The 23,337-nt window shown below is 34.9% G+C and overlaps 2 protein-coding genes and 1 pseudogene across 2 annotated transcripts; 2 read left to right on the top strand and 1 right to left on the bottom strand.

The window, feature by feature from the left end:
- Positions 1–2,381: 2,381 nt before the first annotated feature.
- On the top strand, positions 2,382–10,430 carry LOC116146548 (stomatal closure-related actin-binding protein 3-like). Its single transcript, XM_031431963.1, has 13 exons — positions 2,382–2,579; positions 3,710–4,012; positions 4,320–4,448; positions 5,161–5,253; positions 5,414–5,554; positions 6,162–6,230; positions 6,892–6,975; positions 8,019–8,199; positions 8,413–8,529; positions 8,615–8,673; positions 9,161–9,295; positions 9,666–9,815; positions 10,180–10,430. The coding sequence occupies exons 2-13, from the start codon at positions 3,728–3,730 to the stop codon at positions 10,210–10,212; spliced, it is 1,476 nt and encodes a 491-aa protein (XP_031287823.1). The 5' UTR covers positions 2,382–2,579; positions 3,710–3,727; the 3' UTR covers positions 10,213–10,430.
- Positions 10,431–11,870: 1,440 nt separating this feature from the next.
- Positions 11,871–14,447, top strand: LOC116146555 (G2/mitotic-specific cyclin S13-6-like). The gene is made up of 6 exons (XM_031431976.1): positions 11,871–12,012; positions 12,508–12,782; positions 12,878–13,246; positions 13,336–13,743; positions 13,836–14,014; positions 14,101–14,447. The coding sequence occupies exons 1-5, from the start codon at positions 11,976–11,978 to the stop codon at positions 13,950–13,952; spliced, it is 1,206 nt and encodes a 401-aa protein (XP_031287836.1). The 5' UTR covers positions 11,871–11,975; the 3' UTR covers positions 13,953–14,014; positions 14,101–14,447.
- A 270-nt stretch (positions 14,448–14,717) lies between these two features.
- Positions 14,718–15,474, bottom strand: LOC116146583 (annotated as a pseudogene).
- Between the last annotated feature and the right edge of the window lie 7,863 nt (positions 15,475–23,337).

A 23,337-nucleotide genomic window follows, 5' to 3' on the forward strand; every position in this document is an offset into this window, starting at 1 on the left:
ACACTTGACTAATTGTGAAAAAAAAAAAAAAAAATAGAAAATTAACACTACATGTCAAACACTAAGAATGTGAATATTAGTTTATTTGTGATGAAGAAATGGCTTTCAAAATTAAAATATTCTCAAGAGGTTTTACATATCATCTTGTAGAAATCAACTTCCAATTATGTTCCACGATTCTCCTAGTTTAGAAACTAAGGAGAAGAACTCGGGTCATTAGGTTAGAAAAACGATGATTATAAAATCTCTCGATTTGAACCGACGACCAGTCAGTTAACAATCAACCACTCTACCACTGAGTACTGAGGAACAAAGGACTTAAGGAAGCCGACTATGGCTATTTGGACCAACCTATGACAAAAAACAAAGGGTTCGTCACTCTTCTCTTTTTCACATACACCAGGAGAAAATGTTACAATAGCAAGCCTCTCCCTTGTCGGAGAGCCTCCAAGACAAGGAGGCAACGGTCATCCATCTACTCTCCGATATTCATATTGATCAATTGATCTCCACGTCTTGCTTGTTCGCTAAGTAGACCCACTCTACCGAGGGACAACAAAAGGAAAATTATTTTATGACCACAAAGTTATAGTTCAAAACAATACAAATTTATAGAATGTTGGATGTTGTTATACTCCATATATCAATTTAAGCAAATAGTGGGAGAAGACAAATGGGTAAAAATATATATATTAATTTGGCGTAAAATACAAAGAGTGAAAGAGACGTTTTTTGATGGAGTCCCATCTCATGTCCCAAATCTCCATGCAAAAGCAAAACCCACGTTTCTTTTACAGGTTTCTATGGACCCATCTTCTTCTTCTTCTCCAACTCCATTTTTTATTTATTGGGAACACTTTATTTGTACTCTCTACTTACTCTATTAAGATTTTATTTATATATATTTTGATAATATAAAACAATATTATCAATTTTTTTAATTGAATGGGTGAAAATATAATTTCTTCTGCTTTTACAAAACAATAATATTAAATATGGCAATGGTAAAGTAAGCCCTTGTTCTAGGTTACCAGAAAAATCTATCCCTTTTTTTAATGCCCAAAACACCACTTCACTATTCTTTTACATTTTTACCCTGTCATGACATTTTCGTAAATCTGTTCAGAGTTAAGGTTTTCTTCCAAGAAGACGTCATGCGCCAATTCTTCACAGCCTGATAAAGCCAGTCCCACGCGCATGCCTTCGTCCGCCCTCCACGTTCTAGTCATGGCGCAAGTTCTTTTTTATTTGTTGAAAAATAATTATATTGACCAGAAAAAGGAAAAAGAAATTGAAAGTCAACCAATATAAAGTTTCGTTGATTTTTTGTTATGAGGACTAGTTTAATTTGTATTATTTATTTTACAAAAAAATAAAAAAACCTATATGTGGAAAAATTTTGTTATCCTTTAAAATAGTAATCAAATTTAATTCTTAAAATGTGTTTGTTTAAATATCAAAATATAATTAAGAATTTAAGATAAATGCAAAACACATGATAAAAATAATTATGATATTCATTATTTAATAAATTTAAAATAAAAAAGATATAATTTTATTTGTCAAACACTTAATGTTGACATGCGAATATGAGATGAAACTATGTGACATTAATTCACGTATCATCTGGACATAAATTATCCTTATTCCTAATTATGTTAAGAAATGATTTTCTTTATTTTATTATTGAGATTGTATTATTGTTTATAATATTTTATATCCTTACATATTTATTACACTTTTGTATAAAGAGAACGTGGTATTCACAACTCAAATTGAACGACTCAATACAATATAATTGAATTTCTCTCAGATATCTCTCGAGCATACTTCAACCATTCCAGTTGTCTTTCTTACCCTTTCAAAGATAAATATCTCTCGAGTATACTTAAACTCTCTTCAATTGCCTTTCTTACCTTTTCAATTCTAACATGGTATCAGAGCTTCTCTCTTAATTTTAATATGGTATTAGAGCCCCTCTCACAATTATGAAACTTAATTGTTTTCTATTGCATTGAATTTAGAGGTTAAATGAATTATGAATTTTCTTTTAAATTTGAAATTTTTTAAATCAAGATACTCTCTCTCTCTCTCTCTCTATATATATATAAAGAATTAATCATAGTGGGTGATCCGAATCAATAAATGGATGAAACCGACCCGAGTCACACATTGTGATTCTTTTACTTGATGGGACCAGCGCGTGGCGACAAAAAACCAGGCATCATACCCTTTTACTATTATCACCAGACACTTTTTACAGAACTGAAATGATGGTGTAAAACTAAATTTATTTAATTAAAAAAAAAAAAAAAAAAAGACATTCAAGTTGTTGGGGTTGGGAGTGTGGGGAGGGAGACAAAGTCAGGAACAAAGGCTTTTCCTTCTTTAGTTTCTCTTTCTTCCTTTTAAAAAAGCCTAACCCAATACCCACCTTCTTTGGATTCTTCTTCTTTCTTGGTTTTTACTTGTGTTCTTCTTCTTCCTTAACAATCTCTCAACATGTACCTGTTTTAACATCACACATTTCCTTGTTTTCCTCACACTCTACACACATTGTGTCTTGTCTTTGTACATTTGTAAGTATTCTGTTTTCTTCTTACTCTTTTTTTTTTTTTGGCTACTCAGTTTAGTTGCATTCTGTTTTTTGCATCTGGGTTTTTAGTTTTCACCATGTTGGTAATGTTTCATGGCGAAAGTTTCATTCTGTTCTGTGGCAAGTTTATATATGCTCTGTCTGTGCTTTTTGGTTCTGGGTTGCTCTTTCTTGTTTTGGGTGCATGCAATGGAAGAGAAACAGAGTAGCATAAGTGGTTCAGCTTGTTTAGTAAAAAGTTGTGTAGATTGAAGACGATTTTTTTGTTTAAATATTGAAGAAAAAAATTGCTAATGTGGGTTGGAAAATACTACCTAGTTGTTAAGTTGGTGTTTGGTAACTGCTTTTAGAAGTGAGAATTAGTATTTTTGGACATTAAGGAATATTATTTTCATTTTTCACTATTTGAAATGAAATTGTGGTTTGTTCATATGTTGATTTATGTCATTCCATCAATTTCTTTTCTTGGGATATTCTTTTTTCTGCTCTTTCTTTTAGGTATATAAATCTCCAAATTTAATTCCATTTTATCGAGCTTTTTTTTTTTTTTTTTTTTTTTTTTTTTTTTTTTTTTTTTTTTTTTTCAAACTGCAGACGCTTAAAAATTCTGATGAGGAAATTTAATCACGAGGTGTTGAGTACTGTTTGTTATTTATAACTAGGTGCTTCATTACATGGATGCCATCAGTTAGATTGCATACTTATGTAGAATTACTGGTTTGAGTTCCATATTTAGGTATGGTTGATTAATTTGTACCATCTACCTCGTGCTGTTCTGTTGTAGCTTTATCATCATTTGCTTGTATGTCTGGCCTTCTTGTTTGTTATACCTACTTGGTTGTTTGCATCTTTGGTGTCTTGTTGCCCCTTTTCTCTTTCATATCATCATGAGGTTTTCCTTTTGTTATTTCAGCAAATTTAAAAATTTTCTAGTTCATTCAAGAGCAGAATGTGATTTTCATTAATAATTTTAATTAGAACAATTATCTGGTAGTTTAGTTCATCTGAAATTATTGGGTGAAATTTCAATGCATCCTTAGATTTCAGTTTTTTGTTAGGATTTTGGAGGTCCAGTGACTAATGTTGTCTTTTGTGTTTAATTGTGATGCTCAGAGAATTTGATCTGAAACAATGACAAAGATAAGTCCTGAAATCGAGGAAAATATGCTTACAGTATCTGTTCAGCCAGTTTCAGCCGATGTGAGTTTTACTTCTAATTGCTTCCCAAAATATAAATTAGGACCAGATAACCAGATTGTGGAAGAGCCAAAGGAGGATAGCAAGGGTTTATCCTTAAAGGAAGTTGTTGAACAAGAGACTGTCCAGTTGACTGGGCAGCACAAGCGGCTGTCAGTTCGTGACCTTGCCAGTAAATTTGACAAGAACTTGACTGCTGCTGCCAAATTGGCTGATGAGGTTCTCATCTTTTGGCATTGTATTTCATTTTTCTCCACACAGGCACTTAAAATTTATTTCCTCCCAGCATTTTGCAAAGCTTTGTTCCAGTCACTTAAGATCGGCAAGCTATACAGCACTTCTTCTTCCATACAGTTTATATGTGCCAGGCCTTTGCTGAGCTTAAAAAGAAAGCATATCTTTTAATACTTCTCTGTCCTGGTTCATTGCTTTTGTCTATCTAACTGTCTCACCATTTTATGAATGATGATCAACTTCTGATGAGAATAGATGATAGATTGAATGGTGCTCATTTACTTGCATTCAGGCAAAGCTTAGAGAGGTGGCTTCCTTGGAGGGGCATGTTCTTTTGAAAAAGCTTAGAGATGCATTAGAAGCTTTGAGAGGCCGTATGGCTGGGCGAAACAAGGATGATGTAGAGACAGCTATCTCTATGGTCAGTTGATATTTTGTACTTAATTCTCTTAGTAAGTCTTTCTGTTTCAACCTTGATGTTCCAGGCCTCTAGATGTGTTAAGTCCTTATGTGTTAGAGGCATTAGCTCTTAAATTGAATAAAATGTAGTTTCTATCTATAAGACTATTATTTACTACAATTATTGTGCTTTCATAAAATTTATTGGTGTTCTTGCTATGTGTAGTTTTCCTGCGGTCTTTCTTCTTGTGGTTGCTAGATTTTTATTTGTTTGGATTTTAGTCATCACTTTTATTGGAATGTTGGGATCCCACATTGAAAGGGAAAAGGGTGGGCATGTGGGTTATAAAGGCTTGGGCACCCTCCCTTGGCAAGCCGGTTTTCCAAGGAGAGTTCTACCAAAGCCCATGAAAGACCCATGGCCCAGCCCAAATTATTGAGTTATTGGAGTGGGTTCCTATCAATATATATGGAGCAATTCTGATAAATATATAGGCAAAATGCTTGCTTAACAAAATGCAGACCACCTTTGTGGTTTCAAATCTTGAAGTGAGGTTTGACCATTGGTGATTACTAGTTACAAATTAAAAATGATGCACATAACTCCATCCACGATTTTGGTTGTCAAAAGTTTTTGGTACAATTTATGACTGTTTTTGTAAAGTATTCCTTGTATTTGTCTACTCTATCTTTCCAGTATGATAACTGCTTCCATCTAAAATATTTCCTTGCAGGTGGAGGCTCTAGCAGTTAAGTTGACCCAAAAGGAAGGAGAACTAATTCAAGAGAAGTTTGAAGTGAAAAAACTGGCAAACTTTCTTAAACAGGTGATGAATGGTTTGTAATTTTGGTCACATTTTGCACTTAGACATGTACATGGACTAGCACACCAAAACATCATTTCTTTTTCGTGTGCTCCACATTTCGCATGAGTGTACTTAATAGTTTTATCTTATTTATTGAAATTGTATGATGTTTCATATACAGGCTTCTGAAGATGCTAAAAAGTTGGTTAACCAGGAAAAATCTTTTGCTTGTGCTGAAATTGAAAGTGCTAGGGCTGTGGTACAGAGATTTGGAGAGGCTCTTGAGGAGGAAGAAAGAAATTCCCCTGAACCTAAAACTCAGGTTCCAACAAGTTCTCTTACCTTAATTTATTTTTGATCTGGTTGATTAATTGAATTGATGCCAGGCATGAATTTGTAGATAATATTTGCATCATCTATATTATAATTATGTAAGGGAAAATTGCTCTGACAAGATATGGGATCTGTTCATTTAATCATGTGGATTTAGCAAGGGAAATGGTGTTTTATAGGTTGTAGTTATCTCATTTCTATAATTTTGAAGAATTTCAGTAGGTTATTTGAATTGATCTTGATGTAGTCAAGACCATCAGGTGTCACACACTTTGAATCTCTGACTTTTGTTTAGAGCTACAATAGTGCTTCTACTCATGCTAATTTAGTTTCACAAAAAACTTGAAAGAAAAAATTATCATCATTTTTTCTTTTCTTCTCATGGTCATCAAAACCCCTTCTTTGAATTTCATATGTGATGCCTCTTGTTGTATAACAACATTTCACTTACATGTAACGTTATCATCAAGTACGTTATGTAGATTAAAACATAAAGATGTCTTTGAGTAATGGGGGATTCATCTGCCATGAGTATATCTTTTGACATTGAATTCAGTAAATACTCATTACTCCCATACTTGTGTTCCGAGTGGCAGGATGTTGAGGTATTGGTAGAGGAGGTTCAAGAGGCTAGAAGAATTAAACGATTGCATCAACCAACCAAGGTGAACTCATATTATCTCCTTAATGTTGTTATTGCATGTAGGTTCTTAGTGACACAAACACTATACTTATTTATGAGAAAAGTTTGATCATAATTATATAATCAGTGAGGTTTTGCAGCAACCTCTAATTTTCAATGAACTAAGTTTCTTCATATTATGATTTTGTCTTAGATAATTTCCTTTGCTCAATGAATTGAGCGTAACAAGGATCTTAGATTTCAGTCTTGCCTATTACAGAAAATGATGAAATTTTTGTATTCAACAGTTCATGGGAAGGGTGTTTTCTCTTTTAAAATAATTTTGATCTCAGTTTTAAATATCCTGACTCAGATTTGAGTTTAAATACAGTCTGTTGCATGAGCAAAACAATGATTCCCACAAAAGCATGTGCTTCAATTTTAACAAAAATAATACAAGAAATGTTTGTGCTTTAGATACATTGTTTTAGACACATTACAGTCATATATCTGAGTGCAAATCTGTTTGGCTAGGGTTCTGAGTCATTGATGCTTCTTTGGGTCACTGATTCTTGTAACTAGGGATGATGTCACAGAAATACATTATTCAATGACTAGATGTGTTTAATTATGTATTTGGTATTCCATGTTTGGTTATATAATAACATTCCATTTGATTATTAGAAATTGCACTATTTTTGCAGGTATTGGATATGGAACACGAGCTTCGTGCACTAAGAGCTCAGCTACGAGAGAAATCACTGTTGTCGGTTAAGTTTCAAAAACAGGTTTGTTGGAGATTTCTTTTATACTTATATAACTTCCATAAATATCGTTTATTGAGTTTTAGTGGTCTGAGCAAACAACTTTTATTTGATATATCATTGACAAGTAGATTGGATACTTTAAATTGAGTTCAATAGAGTACTTCCAATGATAGAATTTACTTCATATGAAGAGAATGAAATGTTAAGAGCCATTGTACCTAGGCCTGTTGGCAACATAAGCTTCAACAAAAATACTGTTTCTTTAACAAATGGGTTCGGTTCCAACTGTCAACTTTTAGAGTGTTAAGTTACAACTTGAAATATTTAAGCTGATAGTAAAGGCCCAATGGTATTATTTAAAGTCTAACATCCCTCACGTGCATTTGAACATGAGCCAAACACGATCACAACTGCAACCACCAATGCATCCATAACCACTAGAGAGTAAGGGATATGATCACAAGATCACTTGGTTAAACTGGGTTTGATACCATATTAGGATACCAGTTGACCTAAAACTTAAGCTTATAGGAAAGGGCTAAGCAACATAATTTAAAGCTCTAACACTCAGTTTAAAATACAGTTAAATATTAATAATGTTATCATTTGTTTTACTTGAATTCTATTATGTTGTATCATGTAAGATGGAGAAGTGAAGCCAATATAACATTTTCTTTTAGTTAATGCTAAGCAAAAAGTTTTATGACTAATGTAGGCCTGAAAGCATCCAGTGGAAAATTAACTTGTGAAAGCATTTGATAAAGGTTTCAGGTTTAGCGAGACTTGCATGTTTTTGGTATTTAAACTGTAGACAGTAACATTTCTTAATCAAAATGATGGGCAACTCTTCCCCAGACTCTCAGCTCTTTCTTACCCTTTGGGACATCCATTTAGGCTTTTGGTTCCCAGTCAAAGATCTATTGCCTTCTCATTTTAATTTAGGTTTTTAGAAGTGTCATCATCATTATTCCCTGAAATCTGATTTCCTTGTTTTGTTATTGAAAATGCTATAGATGTGGCTTGAACATTTTTCTTGCACTATCTTATGCCATACTTCTTTCCAGCTGGCAATGAGCAAGAGGGCTGAGGACAATAAGTGTCACTTGTACTGCTTAGATGGTTCTGAAACCCTGGGCTCATATCTGCGAATCCAGCCTTGCTCAGATATTTCTCCTCAGCTTTCAAAATGTACAATTCAGTGGTATCGTGTGTCACCTGATGGCAGCCAAAGGGAAGCTGTCTCAGGTATTTGTTTATCAGTGTTTTTTTAACTTGTAATTTACTTTATTGCTTTGTTTCAGCTGGATTTCTTGGTTGGTTGATTCAGTTTACAGAATGTAATTGTGCAGCATATTAGCATATATTGATCTTTATCTTATTTTTTCTTTTTAATTATTCATATTAGTTTGTTATTATTTCATCTTACTCCATCCTAAATTTAATTTTCTGGTTTATCAGGTGCCAATAAATCAGGGTATGCTCCTGAGCCCTTTGATGTTGGACAAGTTTTACAGGCCGATATTCATTTAAATGGCCAAAAAGTCACAGTTTCCTCTGCTGGTTCCATAGAACCTGGTTGGTTTTGATAATTAGTATTTAATATGAGCTCTTTGTTAATGTGTGAGTTGAAATGAAAAGCTAATTCTGTTGTCTTTTACAGATACAGGATTGGGAAGCAATGTGGAGACACTTTTGCGGAAATCTAGCAGTGAATTTACGGTATGTACTTTAGTCCCTTCTAACTACTACTGTCAAAAACAAGAGTGCCTTTATAACTTTCTGCTTACTTTTTCCACCTTTAAACTTTGTGAACCTTCTATGCCTACAGTTTGTGTATGCCACTTATTGAGCCAATGAATGATGCTCTGGTCTCTAAGCCTCGATGAGATACTACTTAACATATATCAACCTTAATATTATTTAAGTTTCTTTTTAAAGGAAAGAGGATAGAAACATTGACTATTCTGGATTGATGATCCTCCTGTTTATTTTGTCAGATTTCTTTTGAATCACTTGGAAAATTTCATACTCAGTTAATTTCATTAAATTGTTGAAATTTTGAAGTGTAATGTGGTGTTGAAGCTAGACCATTGTTTGCATAAGCGATTTGCTTCTTTGCAAAATTTGTGTGTTCAAGTTACTACTTTAAAGTAGAGTATTTTTAATGTCAAATATTAATCAAGTTTTGACATTGGATGTTTTATAGGTGGTTATTTCCCAAATGAATGGACAAGATTATTCTTCGCATTCTAACCATGTATTTAATGTGGGGAAGATGAGGATTAAGCTCTGTAGAGGGTGGATCACAAAGGCCAGAGAAAATTATCACACATCAATGCAGGTACAAGCTCTGGCTGAGTTTATGATATCGGGGCATTCACGAATTGGAAATTCAAATGGATTTTCAAACTTTCCATCATATTTTAAATGATTTGAGTCTGTTATTAGAGTTTTGATCTAATTTCAGGCTGTCTCAGGGAACAAGTTTTCCCAAAAAAAGTTTTATTGGCCTTGTTTGCTTGACAAGGGCCCCCGTTTATTTTTATACAATTCCTTTCTCCCTTTTATTTATAAAGGAAAGAAATGGAAGAAACCCTTCGGTTTGAGATGTCGGTTGGAACATTTTATATCCTGTTTTCTTTTATATAATTTGGATATGAAATACTTCTGCAGACAAGCATTTCTTACATTTGCACTTTCTTGATATGCAGCTATGTGGATTTAGAGGTGATGGTAATGTTGCAGCCAAGTCTTTGTTTTGGCAAGCTAGGAAGGGGCTCTCTTTTGTATTAACATTTGATTCAGAGAGAGCGAGAAACACAGCTATTACGATTGCTAGAAAACATGCTCTTGATTGCAATGTGAGTTTATCTTTTGCATTTCACCAACAAACTGCATCAAATATTATTAGTTTTTCTTCTTGTATTCTTGTTCGAAAGCATAAACTGTCGAAACTTAGCCCTGTTGCAAACTTCTCTTTAAGAGGTTTAAATCATCCTCCATTATTAAACGAAGAAAAACCTCCAAAGTCTGTAAGCAAACTTTAACAGTTGAACTTGGTGACTATTGTCTTTATTATCCTCGACTCCAATGTTGGGCTTGTATTTCTTTGGATTGTAGGAAATTAACAAAACCCTAAACCAAAACTTTTAAGGGTTTAAAGAGTGTTTTCGACACATTGCATGGTTTTGGGTGATGCTAATTTCTTCCGTTTTCCATGGACAGGTGATGCTTGCTGGACCGGAGGATCGAGTATAGGAGTAAATTTTAACTAACTGAGCTTTCACAAATGTTAGTATTTAAATTAGGTTTTGTTAGTGTGAGTAATGTGTATGTGTGTGTGTTTGGCATATGATTTTGTGTAATTGGTTTCTACTAATTTTGTTTTCATTTGTTTTAGGCATTGTTTTTGTGTTGCCTAAGCATTTGTTGTAATGAGTTTCTCTGCTTTTAATTAATTTGTTCATTTTGGCTCATCTTTTACCATTCTGCTTTTCCCTGTGCTAAATTTTAGCATTATATTTCATATTTGTGTTGAGAAAAGAGAATGCCAATTACCATGTAACTACCGAGCCAGCTCTTTTGGCTAATTATGATATTAATTGAGAAGATTAATATTATTCACTAATTAAGTTCATTTAATTTGATAAATATATTTGGAAATCAGTTTCTTCCTTCAGTGTTCAACCTCACTTCCATTCCTTTAATGGCCAAAAAATATTATGTCATTGCTATCACTACCCTTCCAATCCAAATATTTCGAGATTTTTCAGAATTATTATATTTCTATGCTGTCGAAAAAATAAATAAAATAAAAATAAAGAGCAAACGACATATTCCTATACGAGGTTTAGTAAAATCTTAAGTTGATACCTTCAATTGCATTTATTTTAGATTTTCACATTTAAAGTAACGCCATTTTTTTCATTTTAACAGATTTTTAATTTTTTACTGTAGCGTGGTTCACGTTAGCATGCTAAAGTGCATTAGCGTTTTCTTTGGCAAAAAATGGCTCATGTTAGTAAAAAAGGTTCACGTTAGCAGTGCCTAAGCCGATTATTTTTGGCTTTTTTGGGCTGATTCTAAAGTTTAAAATTACTTCTGAAACTACCGCTGGTCTCTTTGCAACCTCCTCTATAAAACTCATCCCTTCACTTACCGATCTCATTTACTGTTTCTGACCACCTTCAACAATCACGAACGATATTAATTTGAGGGTGAGAATTTAAAATAAATCCAACTAAGAATATCAACTTAAAATTTTGCAAAAGCTTGGGTGGGAATATGTCGTTTACTCAAAAATAAAATATTACATGCGTATACCGTTAAACTTATGATAAACGAGTTTGAGATTCAAGTTTATATATATATTTTTTTCTTTTTTTGATAAACAGTAAAAATATAAGAAAAAGTTTAATCTAATTTATTGTTTTATTTATAGTTAACTTCATAGTGGAGTTATATATCTGATTATGAATAATTTTTTGAATATAATTAAAAATTCTCTATGTTTAATTATATAATTTATAATTTGATCAATTAAGTATTTTTTCATGAAGCAATCCTTGGGATTTTTTTTTATATCTAATTATATTCTCTCCACGAAGTAAACGAACAGAGACTTTTATAATTCATCCTTTACGTCGAGAAAAGGTCATAGAGTCTCTACGTGTCGCTGTATGACATGCGTAGCATTAAAATCCACCAAACTATAAGTTACACAAGCAAATTCCTCTTATAACCCTATATTTTAACACAAACGGTAACTTTTTGCCACGCTGCTCAGTTGGCCTTAACGGCTATAATTTTGCAGCGCATAGTTGACCGTTGGATCATAAAGAAAGATCTGACGGTCTAAAATCAAAAGGAATTCGACCGTTGTATGTGAAGCGCCTCCTTATTATAGCTTCCAAAAGAGACCCATTTCTCGCATGCATTCTCTCTTCTCCTCTTTCTCACTAATATAGACAGTATCATTCTCATCAGAAGAAGAACAAGTAGACAGAAGAAGAAAAGAAGAAATGGCTTCAAGACCCATTGTTCCACAGCAAGCCAGAGGTATATTTCGTATATCGAAGATAAAGATCTTTAATTTTATTGATGATTTCTCTGTTCTTCTTCTGTTTTCTTTCCTTTTTGTGTTCGGTTTTTCTAAGATTTATGACCCTTTTGATCTTGAGTCGTTGTTTGATTTAATTTATTGAACTTAATATGGACTTATGGTAAATCTCTTTATTCTTGGTGACCCTTTTTAAAAATTTTTTTTTTCAATGTTTTGAATATTTTATCTGAAACCCTTGTGCTTTTTTTTTCCTCTTCTGTCTTGATATTAATTCCTTGACCATTTGTTTGGTTGACGGGAAAATTTGATAAAAAGGACAAGAAATGGTTATTCATATTTTTCAGATTGTACTGTTCTATTAGTGAGAAATCTTAAACAATTGGTTTTCTTTCTGCTCTCTCTTAATTTTTTTCTTCTCGTCTGACGTATTGAACTCTTTTTTCTTGGATTCTTTAAAATTGTTATAAAGTTGTCTCTTTTGATGATTATAGGTGAGGCAGTCGTAGGAGGAGGAGCGGTTAAGCAACAAAAGAAAGCCGGGGCGGTGGCTGATGGGAGAAACCGCCGTGCACTAGGTGATATTGGCAATCGCGTGACCGTTAGAGGAGTCGACGGCAAGCCTGAGCCTCAGATCGACGGCAAGCCTCAGCCTCAGATCGACGGCAAGACTCAGCCTCAGACTCAGATTACTCGCCCCATCACCAGGAGTTTTTGCGCTCAATTACTCGCCAATGCACAAGCTGCAGCAGCTGCTGAGAATAACAAGGTTGGTCTTTTTTAACCCAAATGTTCAATCTTTCCCTTGATTCTTTCTGCTCTTCTTTGCTAACAACTGGTTTCTTTTGTTCCTTTGAATCGCAGAAACAAGTTTGTGTTAATGTGGATAAGGCCCCTCTTCTTGTTGAGGGACTTCCGGTGGGTAAAAAACCAGTGGCTGCAAAGGCAGCTCAAAAAAAAGTCTCTGTTAAACCAAAGCCCCAGGAGGTGATTGAGATTATTTCGGATTCAGAAGAAGAGGTTAAGCCTAAGAAGCAAAACGCGAAAAAGGAGAAAGATGGGTCGTCCAAGAAGACTCTTAGTTCAGTACTTACTGCTAGAAGCAAGGCCGCTTGTGGTCTGGCTAACAAGCCTAAGGAAGAGATTGTTGATATTGATTCAAAGGATGCTAACAATGATTTGGCTGGAGTTGAATATGTTGAGGACATCTATAAGTTCTACAAGCTAGTAGAGGTATCTATCAAATTCTTAATTTTTGCTCTCTACATTTGTTGTATAGTGATAGTCTTTTGTGTCTGATGTATAATCAATTTTTTGTGCAGAATGAAAACAGGCCACACAGCTATATGTATTCACAGACTGAAATTAATGAGAAGATGAGAGCCATTTTGGTAGATTGGTTGATCGATGTTCATCAAAAGTTTGAGCTTTCTCCTGAGACTCTTTATCTAACCATCAATATAATTGATCGGTTCCTTGCTGTGAAGAATGTGCCCAGGAGGGAATTACAGTTGTTAGGAATGGGGGCCATGCTTATAGCCTCTAAGTATGAAGAAATCTGGGCCCCTGAGGTCAATGATTTGGTATGCATTTCAGACAGAGCTTACTCTCATCAACAGATTTTGGTTATGGAGAAAGCTATTCTGGGAAAACTCGAATGGACTTTGACAGTGCCTACACATTTCGTATTTCTAGCTCGCTTCATCAAGGCATCAATTCCTGATCAGGAAGTGAGTAATAAGCTAAAGTTACTTGATTTGAAATAGTTTTCATCAGTTGGAAGGAAGCTAAAAATTGTTTTTGTTTTTGAATTGTGATTTAGATGGAGAACATGGTGTATTTTCTTGCTGAATTGGGGTTGATGAATTATGACACCTTGATCTTCTGCCCATCAATGGTTGCTGCTTCAGCAGTCTATGCCGCTCGTTGTACACTATAAAAGAGCCCTGTTTGGACAGAGACACTTAAGCTTCATACTGGTTTCTCAGAAGCTCAAGTCATGTAAGTTTTATTTTGCTCTCTAGTGCTAATAGATGTTAAATTAAATGTGTAAACTTGCTCATATTTTTCTGGGTTTTTTGAAACAGGGATTGTGCTAGGCTACTGGTGTACTATCACTCAAAACTTGCAGAAGGCAAACTTCAAGTTGTATACAGAAAGTACTCAAATCCTCAGCGAGGGGGAGTTGCGTTGCTTCCACCGGCTAAAAGTCTCTTGTCCGGTGATGCTTCAACTGGTGCAGTGAAGAACACAGTTCAACCTATTAGTTAGTTAACTTTCTGGTTTCTCTTGAGAAGAAAACATTGATATGTAACTAGCAAGTTACACTGCTGATTCTTTTATTTCTTTTATTATGAAAGATGTTTGTTGTTCAACTGATGATTGAATTTAATGACTTCTCAATCCTGAAATACGACAGAAATTATCAATCTAATGAGCGAGTTACCTTGCTGATTTCTTATATTTGCTTTTGGCATGAAAGATGTGTGCTGTTCTTCCAAATAAATTGTCAATCTATGATGAACCATAACTGTCTACTGTTTTTTTGTGTTGTCATTGGAATGTGGGATGGTTTGCGAGCTCTTGAACCTATTATTTTTCCCTTGGATTATGAAGTGAAGACGTATTATTAAATTAGTATGAACCAGGAGGGAGTGGTTCAAAATTTCCAGAATGGGAACAAGTCAAAAGATACAAGTTAAGACTACTTTTCTGCAGAAACCGAAAGCCTTTTGAAGAGAGAGAAGGTTTTGCGCAACTCATCAAGTGGAGGGACGTTGTTCTTGATGATGGGATTCTGAAGAAAATTATTAGTCCATTCATTCAAAGAAGGAAATTTTGCAGGATCCATGGCCTTTATTCACTCACTTCTTCTGAAACTTGTAACCAATACGCAATCCATCCCAACATTAAATCAAGATACCCAATCTCTTCTCCTTCAAAGAACTTCTTCCCATTAATCTCTTCATCCAGAAGTTTCAACGCCTCACTCATCACATCACACGCCTTCGCTTGCTCTTCCCCACTGCTACTAAACGCCTTCTGTGATGCTCCCACAATCTGAAAGACAAGCTCAATCGTTAAAAATGCCCTTAAAATTGAGAAAAAAGAACTTAAAACACTACGCTCAAAAGACCTTGTCATCAGCAAACGAAGCCCAGAAACGCACGTCGGCTCTTTGAAGAGGTCCTGAGGGAAGAGAGGCCGCTGCTTCCAAGTCTCATCGATGTATTCAAGAATGATACTTGATTCACAAATGGGTTTCCCGTCATGAATGAGGACAGGAACAAGTTTGTGAACTGGGTTGTATTGACGAAGCAATGGACATGGTTTGGAGAGCTCTTTCTCTATGAAGTCGTACTCAATTCCCTTGAGTTTCAGTGCCCAAATAACTCTAAACGTGAACATACTGTGGTTTAGACCCAAAAGTTTCAAGTCCGAATCCATGAGAGTAATTTTGAGCTCCATGTAGCAACAGCCTAGATCAGATAGATGTCTGAAATCTGAATTAAAGTCTTCTTTTAAAGATGGATGGGCTAACCCTAAAGTCAACATTAAAACTCCCTTAAAAATTAAAGAATATTTTCTAATAAACAAGACAAATAATTAATTACTTTGATTATATTCCAATTCCTAAGACCTGACCTACTTAAGGTCCGGACGTGATATTAATTACTTTGATTACTTTGATTATCTATAAATAAATTTTATATTCCAATTCCTAAGACCTGACCTACTTAAGGTCCGGACGTGATATTTTTAAAGTCAATTGGGTCTTTAGTTGTTACCTATTATTATTTAATGTAATTTAATAAAGAAGATATAAGTTTTTTTTTTTTTTTTGGTAACTCGGGNTCTGGCCTTTTCCGGCCAGATCCACGGTGGATCTGGCCGGAAAAGGCTAGATCGGCGCACTACCGGCCAGATTCAGCCGGTAGTGCGCCATCCTACCAGATTCCAGCAATTTTCCGGTGGTGGTGGCCGGAATCTGGCAAATGTGGATTATTGGGGTGTTTTTGTAATTTTAAAAAAAATATTTAGGGGTATTTAATTAAATTATCAAATTTAAGGGGTTTAAAAAAATTTGAATAATATTGTGAGTAGTATTCCAAAAAATCTGAGTTTTTGGGTATTTTACTGTTTAACTTTTTTGGGAACACTAAAAGTAGTATTCCCAAAACTGAAACAAACGCAGCCTATATTATTTAAATTACTAAATTGTCCCCCTTTTAAATATTAATATAATATTATTTTTATTATTAATTTTTGAATAATTCTTTTTTACCCCCAATATTTCAGATTTAGCTAAAACACCCCCGCTTATATAAAACTTTAATTTATGACGAAATCACCCCCACCTCCTGCCGCCACCGCAAACCACCACCGGAAATCTCCGAAAGCACCCGTGAGTACCTCACCATGACGAAGAGGCTTCGATATGGCCGTTTTCGGCCATTTCGATGGCCGAAAACGGCCATATCAGGCCAGATCGATGGATCTGGCCATTAACGGCCAGGTCTGGGCTAGATCTGGCCGTTAACAGCCACGGACATGGTCGTTAACGGCCAGATCTAGCCCAGACCTGGCCGTTAATGGCCAAGGATCTGGCCGTTAACGGCCAGTTCCATCGATCTGACTGGAAATGGCCAGAATAGATCTGGCCATTTCTGGCCATATCGAAGCCTCCGGAACCTCCCACGGAATTTCGTTCCTTTTCAAGGACTCTGACGATTTTCCGACGGTGGTCCGTGGTGGTTGGCTGCTGCCGTGGTGGTGGCTGGGTGGCAGTGGCGGTGGTGGCTGGGTGAGTAGTGGTCTGTAAATTATTTTAAATATAAGGGTATTATTGTCCAAAATTTTAATTAACAAGGGCAAAATTGAAATAAAATATTTATGTAAATTTGTTTTAAAGTAGGGGTATTATTGTCTAAAATTTTTATTAATAAGGGATAAAATTGTAACAAAAAAAGATAATCCTGGTAATCTCAGAATACCTAAGAAAATGGAGGTAATCAGATTACCTCTTATATTACCAATAGTAACCACTATTGGTATTTAAAGATTACCGGTATCTTATATTACTTGACATCCAAACATGGTAATCAAGTAATATAAGATGACATAACCCCAGTAATCCCACTTAACCCCCAACCAAACGCTCCCTGATTATTATTTGGATTATATAACCACACAACCCCCTCCCCCCCCCCTCCCCCCGCATTTAAAAACGTAGCAAAAACAACCCCATAATAAAAGTTTGAAAAATCAACAAAGCACCCCCACAACCCAACCACTGTCAACAACCATCAAGGCCGCCGACAACCTAACGACGCACGGAAGGCAGGAAATAGCCTCCGTGCACTGTATGGCCATTTCCGGCCAGAGATTTGGCCTTTGATAGCCAGATCGATGACAGATTTAGCCTTTGAGCCTTTAACGGCCAGATCGATGACGAACCTAGCCTTTGACGACCAGATCGATGACGGACCTGACCTTTGACAACCAGAATGATGATGGATCTGGTCATCAACGGTCAGATCCGTCGATCTGGCAGTCAGCGACCAGATATCTAACCGGAAATGACCATATCGACACATGGCGANTCTCTTGAGTGATACAGCCAAGAGTTCCTATCGAACCACTCGGCCACCCAAAGGTAGTTCGGACACTTCTTTATTTCTATGTCATTACCTTTACAACCCACTGTTGAAGTTAGTAAAAATGTCGACTTACTTGGTTTTAAAGACTTTTTATTTGTAAAGTCATCCTCATTAGTTATCTTAGTTTAATTTTAATTTGTAAAGTAAATATAATATAAGAGTTAGATGATGTTTTTATACCATTTTGTTGATATAATTTTTTTTTTTTTCATATACTCTTAGGGTGCGTTTGGTTGGAGGTTATTCTCCATTACTTAATGACATTACCATGTTTGGTTGTCAATCAATAAAAGATTCTAGTAATCTTCCAATACCAATAGTAATTACTAAGATTGCTTGGTAATTTTAATTTTATTACAATTTTTTCTCTAATTAATAAAATTTTTGGACAATAATGTCCTTGTTTTGAAAATAACTTACATGAACCCTATCATTACAATTTTACCACTAAGTAATACAATTTTTAGACAATAATTCCCTTATTTTGAAAACACTTTACATGAACCCTACAAACACCCTAACCAGCCAAGAGGACTGCCAACTGTCAGCCACCACGACTGGCCGATCATTCACCAATTTGTCCGTTTTCGACTAGATTGATGGCCGAAAATGGTCAGATCAATGTGGATTTGGTTGGAAACGGCCAAATCCATCGATTTTAGTCGCGACGATCTGGGGCATGTTTGGCTTATTATTTCTGCCGATATTCCCAATCCTATTCTCCAAATAATGTTTGGCACATTATTCCAGAAATATTACCCTATTTTTTTAATTACTTTTAGACCCCATAGGTTATTAATTTCATTAAATACACCTTGAAAAAAAGTTTAAAAATTATCAAAAATACTCCTGCGACCCATACTTGCCAGATTCCGGCAACCACCGTTGGTGGTAGCCGGAATCTATACAACGGCCTACCTGCCGACCAGAAATGGCCGGAAGTTTACCGATCTGGCCTTTTCCGGCCAGATCCACCACGGATCTGGCCGTGAATGACGGCCAAAGAAATGGCCGTCGTTGAGGTTAACGACTACCAAATCTTGGCCATCGTTGACCGAAAATGACGACGCGGCCACAACAGGCCGTAGATCTGGCCTTTTCCGACTAGATCTGTGGTGGATTTGGCCGAAAAAGGCCATAAGGACGTGTTACGACATAGATCCGACCGGTTTGTGTCGTAAGGTGATTTTTCCGTCAGATTCCGACGGTGGTGGCCGGAATTTGGCACTGTAGGTGGTGGGGGTGTTTTTGTCATTTTATATATTAGGGTATTTAATTAAATTAGCAAAACTAGGGGCTTTTTCAAAAAATTTTAAATTTTACCTCGTAATACTCCCCTATCCAACTACCCAATATTATTCCCAAAATTCTATCCAAAATAATAAACCAAACGCACCCCTGACTATTTTCAGCCATCGATCTGGCCGAAAATGACCAGATTGGTGCACAACTGGCCATATCTGGCCGATCGTGCACCATTTAGGCCACTGTTGGTAGTGGTGGCTGATCGCCAACAGTGGCTTGGGTGAGTGAGGGTGATTTTGTTAAAATTTAAACATTTATTATGGCTGGGGTGTTTTAGAAAATCTCAAATGTAGGGGGTTAAAAGAAATAGTTCAAATAATAATATTAAAAAAGAAGGGCAATTCAATAATCTATATAATATATCCACCAATTTATTCCTCCCAACCAAACATATCACTATAACATACCCACCAATTTATTCTAATCTAACCAAATCCATATAATATAACATTCCTAGTAATCTTTAGGGTGCGTTTGGTTAAGAGAATGTTGTATTACTAGGAATATTATCTTAATGGAAAGATAGATTACCTTGAAGATTACTAAGAATGTTTATGGTGTTTGGTTAGGTTGGAATGAATTGATGGATATATTATATTGATATGTTTGGTTAGGAGGATAAATTGGTGGGTATATTATATAGATTACTAAATTGCCCTCCTTTTTAAATATTAATATAATATTATTTTTATTATTCTTTTTTGAATAATTTGTTTTAACCCCCTACATTTGAGATTATGCTAAAACACCTTAACCACATAAAAGTTTAATTTTTAACAAAAACACCCCACCCACCCACCCAAGCCACTGCTGGCCGCCTAAACCGTTGGCCATTGATCGAGAAGTGCAACGGAGATGTTCTTTGAGGGGTTTTGAAGAGGAGGTGAAGGAAAGTTGATCGGTGCAAGTGGGGGTGATTTCCAGTAGAAAACGCGATTGAAAAAGTGCCGAGAAAAAGGGAAATCGCACGAAAAAATAGTGGGTTTTGCTAGCAATTGGAAGTAGCTTCGGTGATGGGGTTTGGTGGGATTTGAAGAGGAAAACGAGAGGATTAAGATGGTGATGGTTGGGGCTGATAGTGATGTTGGAATCAGCCCAGGTCGAGCTTAATACTGGCGGTTGCCCAATCCAAAAAAGCCCAGATCCATGGCCATCCGACCAGATCAGCGCACGACCAGCCAGATCAGGCTGGTCGTGCACCATTCCGACAATGTTGGCCGACGATGGTGGTGGCCAGTTGCCAGTTGCCAGCAATCCTCTTGGGTGACTTATAAATTGTTTTAAAAACAAGGGCATTACTATCCAAAACTTTCATTATTTAGGAGTAAAATTGTAATGGCAAGGTTCATATAAATTAATTTTAAAATAAGGGCATCATTGTCCAAAAATTTTAATAGTGAAGGGTAAAATTGTAACAAAATCAAGATTATCAAGTAATCTTAAAATACCTAAGAAAATAGAGGTAATTAGATTACCTCCTATATTAGCAACAGTAATTACTATTGGTTTTAGAAGATTACCAGAATCTTATATTACTTGACAACCAAACGTGGTAATCAGGTAATATAAGATGATATTACCTCAGTAATGGGGGATTATCCCCAGTCAAACACACCCTTAAGAGGCATTTGAATCATATAATGTTTTACTATAGGGGTATATTATATTAACGGAAAGAAAGATCACATTGAAAATTACTATGAATGTTTAAAAAATGTGTTTGATTGGTTCGAATAAATTGGTGAATAATATGTTTGGTTGGGAGGATAAATGGGTGGGTATGTTATATAGATTACTAAATTATCCTCCTTTTTAAATATTAATACAATAGTATTTTTTATTATTATTTTTTGAATCATTTTATAAGACATTTGAAATTTTGCTAAAACAGCCAAGCCATATAAAACTTTAATTTGTAGTAAAATCACCCTCATCCACCTCAAGCCATTGCCGGCAGCTAGCCACCACTACCGTCGGTAGTTGACGGAATGGCGCACGACTGGCCATATATGGTTGGTCGTGCGCCGACAAAGCCAAAAATGGCCATGAATCACAAATCTATGGCCGGAAAATGGCTAGATCTATGGCCATTTCACGGCCACATATCTAGCTATGAAAATGCCAGATCTTTGGCCATGTTGTGAAAAGGCTAGGGGTATTTCTTTAACTTTTAAATTTTTTTGTGGCTGGGGTGTTTTAGGTAATTTTCAAATATTTGGGGGGGGGGGGGGGTCGCTGGGTAGTTGTTATTTGGTAGACATTTGAGGGCAATTGTGTCCGAAGTGGTTTTTAATTAAGGGCAAAATGGGTAGAAAAATCAGATTACCCTGGTAATGTTTTAATAACACCCCCTAACAAGGTAATAAGATAACCCCACACATTACCAACAGTAAACACTATTTGCAATAAAAGATTACCGTAATATTTTATTACTTGTAAACCAAATACCAGAATCTTGCAAAATAAACGAAGATTACCCCCGTTATCTTATATACCCCTGATCCAAACGACCCCTTAAGGTAATCTATCTTCCCATTAATATAACATTCCCAGTAATACAATATTCCCTAAACCAAATGCACCCTTAGAGAAATGATTTTTAATCCCCAATATTTTCTTCTTTAGCCCCTATCTTTTACTTTAAGTGAGGATATAATTGTCATGAAAAATTTTTTTCCATACTTTTATTTCAAAACTTTATATTTGCATTTTCATAATTTTTTTTTTTAGGTAAATTAGACTTCATAGTTTCACAAGTAGAAAACTCATGATAATTATCAAAATTTCTTGATGTTTCTCTTTTACGACATGAATTAATTTTCAGTTTCATACCCTCTTATACCTAAATTAAACATAACTACGGTTTGATTTTCTTTTGGAGAGTTCTTTATTAGTTTCCTTGTAATTCTTCTTGTTTTCTTTTCTAAGTTTTATATTTTGGTAATCTTTTACAAATTACATTGTTTAAAAGGAAAATTGATCATATAATGGAACGTAAATCAAACAAGGTATTTATGTTAATTTTTTGAATTAGATTTTAAGCAAAAATAATTAACATGTTTATAAATCGTTCCTAATTTTTTTTGAATATATATAAGAATTAAGAACCATTATTAATAACTTTTCTAAATACTATTATCCCTAGCCAAGATAGAAGATGAGAGCTAATGATAAAAATCATTTCCCATACCCTAATCTAACCACTAACCTCGCTTCAACAATTTAATTGGTCCTTTCATCAATTTTCTTGGGCTTCATCTGAAGTGGGTTTTGGCATAGGAGACCTCATAAAATGCTACCAAAAAAGTAAGGCCCAAGCCCAATTAATATTGGTGGTATATAATAATAATATCCCTCATAAATATTGGGTTTCAATTGTCTCTCAAAACGGATTTGATTAAGCAAACAAGATTTGTTTGTGCTGGTCGCAAATTACAACAAATGTAAACATAAAATAAATATTCATAGGACATTAACACAATCTTTCAATAAAGTTTTAATGAAGGTAAATACCACCAACAAAAATTTATTTTACTTCTTTTTTGGAACACTGAACTAGCAATTGGGGTGTGAAGAAAAAAACATTTTAAGTTTTAAAGTGTATTTTCGGTATTAATTGGGGTTTAATTAAATATTAAATAAATAAATAAAGTACTGATATTGTTCAATCATACGGGGACTAAAAACACCTCTAATCATTTAATTATTTGATCATAATAATAATGCAGTTTGGAAATTGTTGTAATTGAATACAAAACTATCTCTATCTCCCCCAACATGATAAGAACTTATTTTAAGCCCATGTACAATATTTAATATACATAAATTTTTATTGTGTATTTACTCAAATACTGTCTGTTCAAATGAAGACGGCTACAGTAATTAATAATTTATACAGAATATTCTCAATATATATATAAAAATCAAACTATATAGACAAAACAAAATCCCTTCCTACCTGGGAAATTTTATTCCTATACTTGTATTTACGAATAAAACTATATAAACAAGTGATGCTATAGCAAACATAGATAAACCAAATATTCCTTCAATCCACGACACCAGATCACAGAGAATTAATTTGAGAATGTGATTAATATTCTGCTTTACTACTTAATTGTGTCCAGAATATTCAAATCCTCGGAGCTGTTCCATGGGTGTTACAAGCTGTAAATGTAAAATTTCTTACATAACCAGCAAGTTACGTTGCTGAATCTTATTTCATTTGTTCAATCAGGATTAACTGTGTCATGTATAATTGTCAACGGATTAATTTGTAAGTAAGCCACCGATTAAATCTTTAGTCTGTTCCCATCGTTATTTTATCTGTAAACATCGCTTGTCAGTTAACGCGATTTT

This window comes from Pistacia vera, unplaced genomic scaffold, assembly GCF_008641045.1.
Source record: "Pistacia vera cultivar Batoury unplaced genomic scaffold, PisVer_v2 Contig479, whole genome shotgun sequence".
Lineage (NCBI taxonomy): Eukaryota > Viridiplantae > Streptophyta > Magnoliopsida > Sapindales > Anacardiaceae > Pistacia > Pistacia vera.

Excerpts from the sequence above, each read along its gene's own strand:
- LOC116146548 (XM_031431963.1), top strand. The coding sequence starts at position 3,728 with ATGACAAAGATAAGTCCTGAAATCGAGGAAAATATGCTTACAGTATCT. Across the intron at positions 4,449-5,160 it reads TAGAGACAGCTATCTCTATG|GTGGAGGCTCTAGCAGTTAA; the intron begins GTCAGTTGATAT and ends ATTTCCTTGCAG. Across the intron at positions 5,555-6,161 it reads CCCCTGAACCTAAAACTCAG|GATGTTGAGGTATTGGTAGA; the intron begins GTTCCAACAAGT and ends TCCGAGTGGCAG.
- LOC116146555 (XM_031431976.1), top strand. The coding sequence starts at position 11,976 with ATGGCTTCAAGACCCATTGTTCCACAGCAAGCCAGAG. Across the intron at positions 12,013-12,507 it reads TGTTCCACAGCAAGCCAGAG|GTGAGGCAGTCGTAGGAGGA; the intron begins GTATATTTCGTA and ends TGATGATTATAG. Across the intron at positions 13,744-13,835 it reads CATCAATTCCTGATCAGGAA|ATGGAGAACATGGTGTATTT; the intron begins GTGAGTAATAAG and ends ATTGTGATTTAG.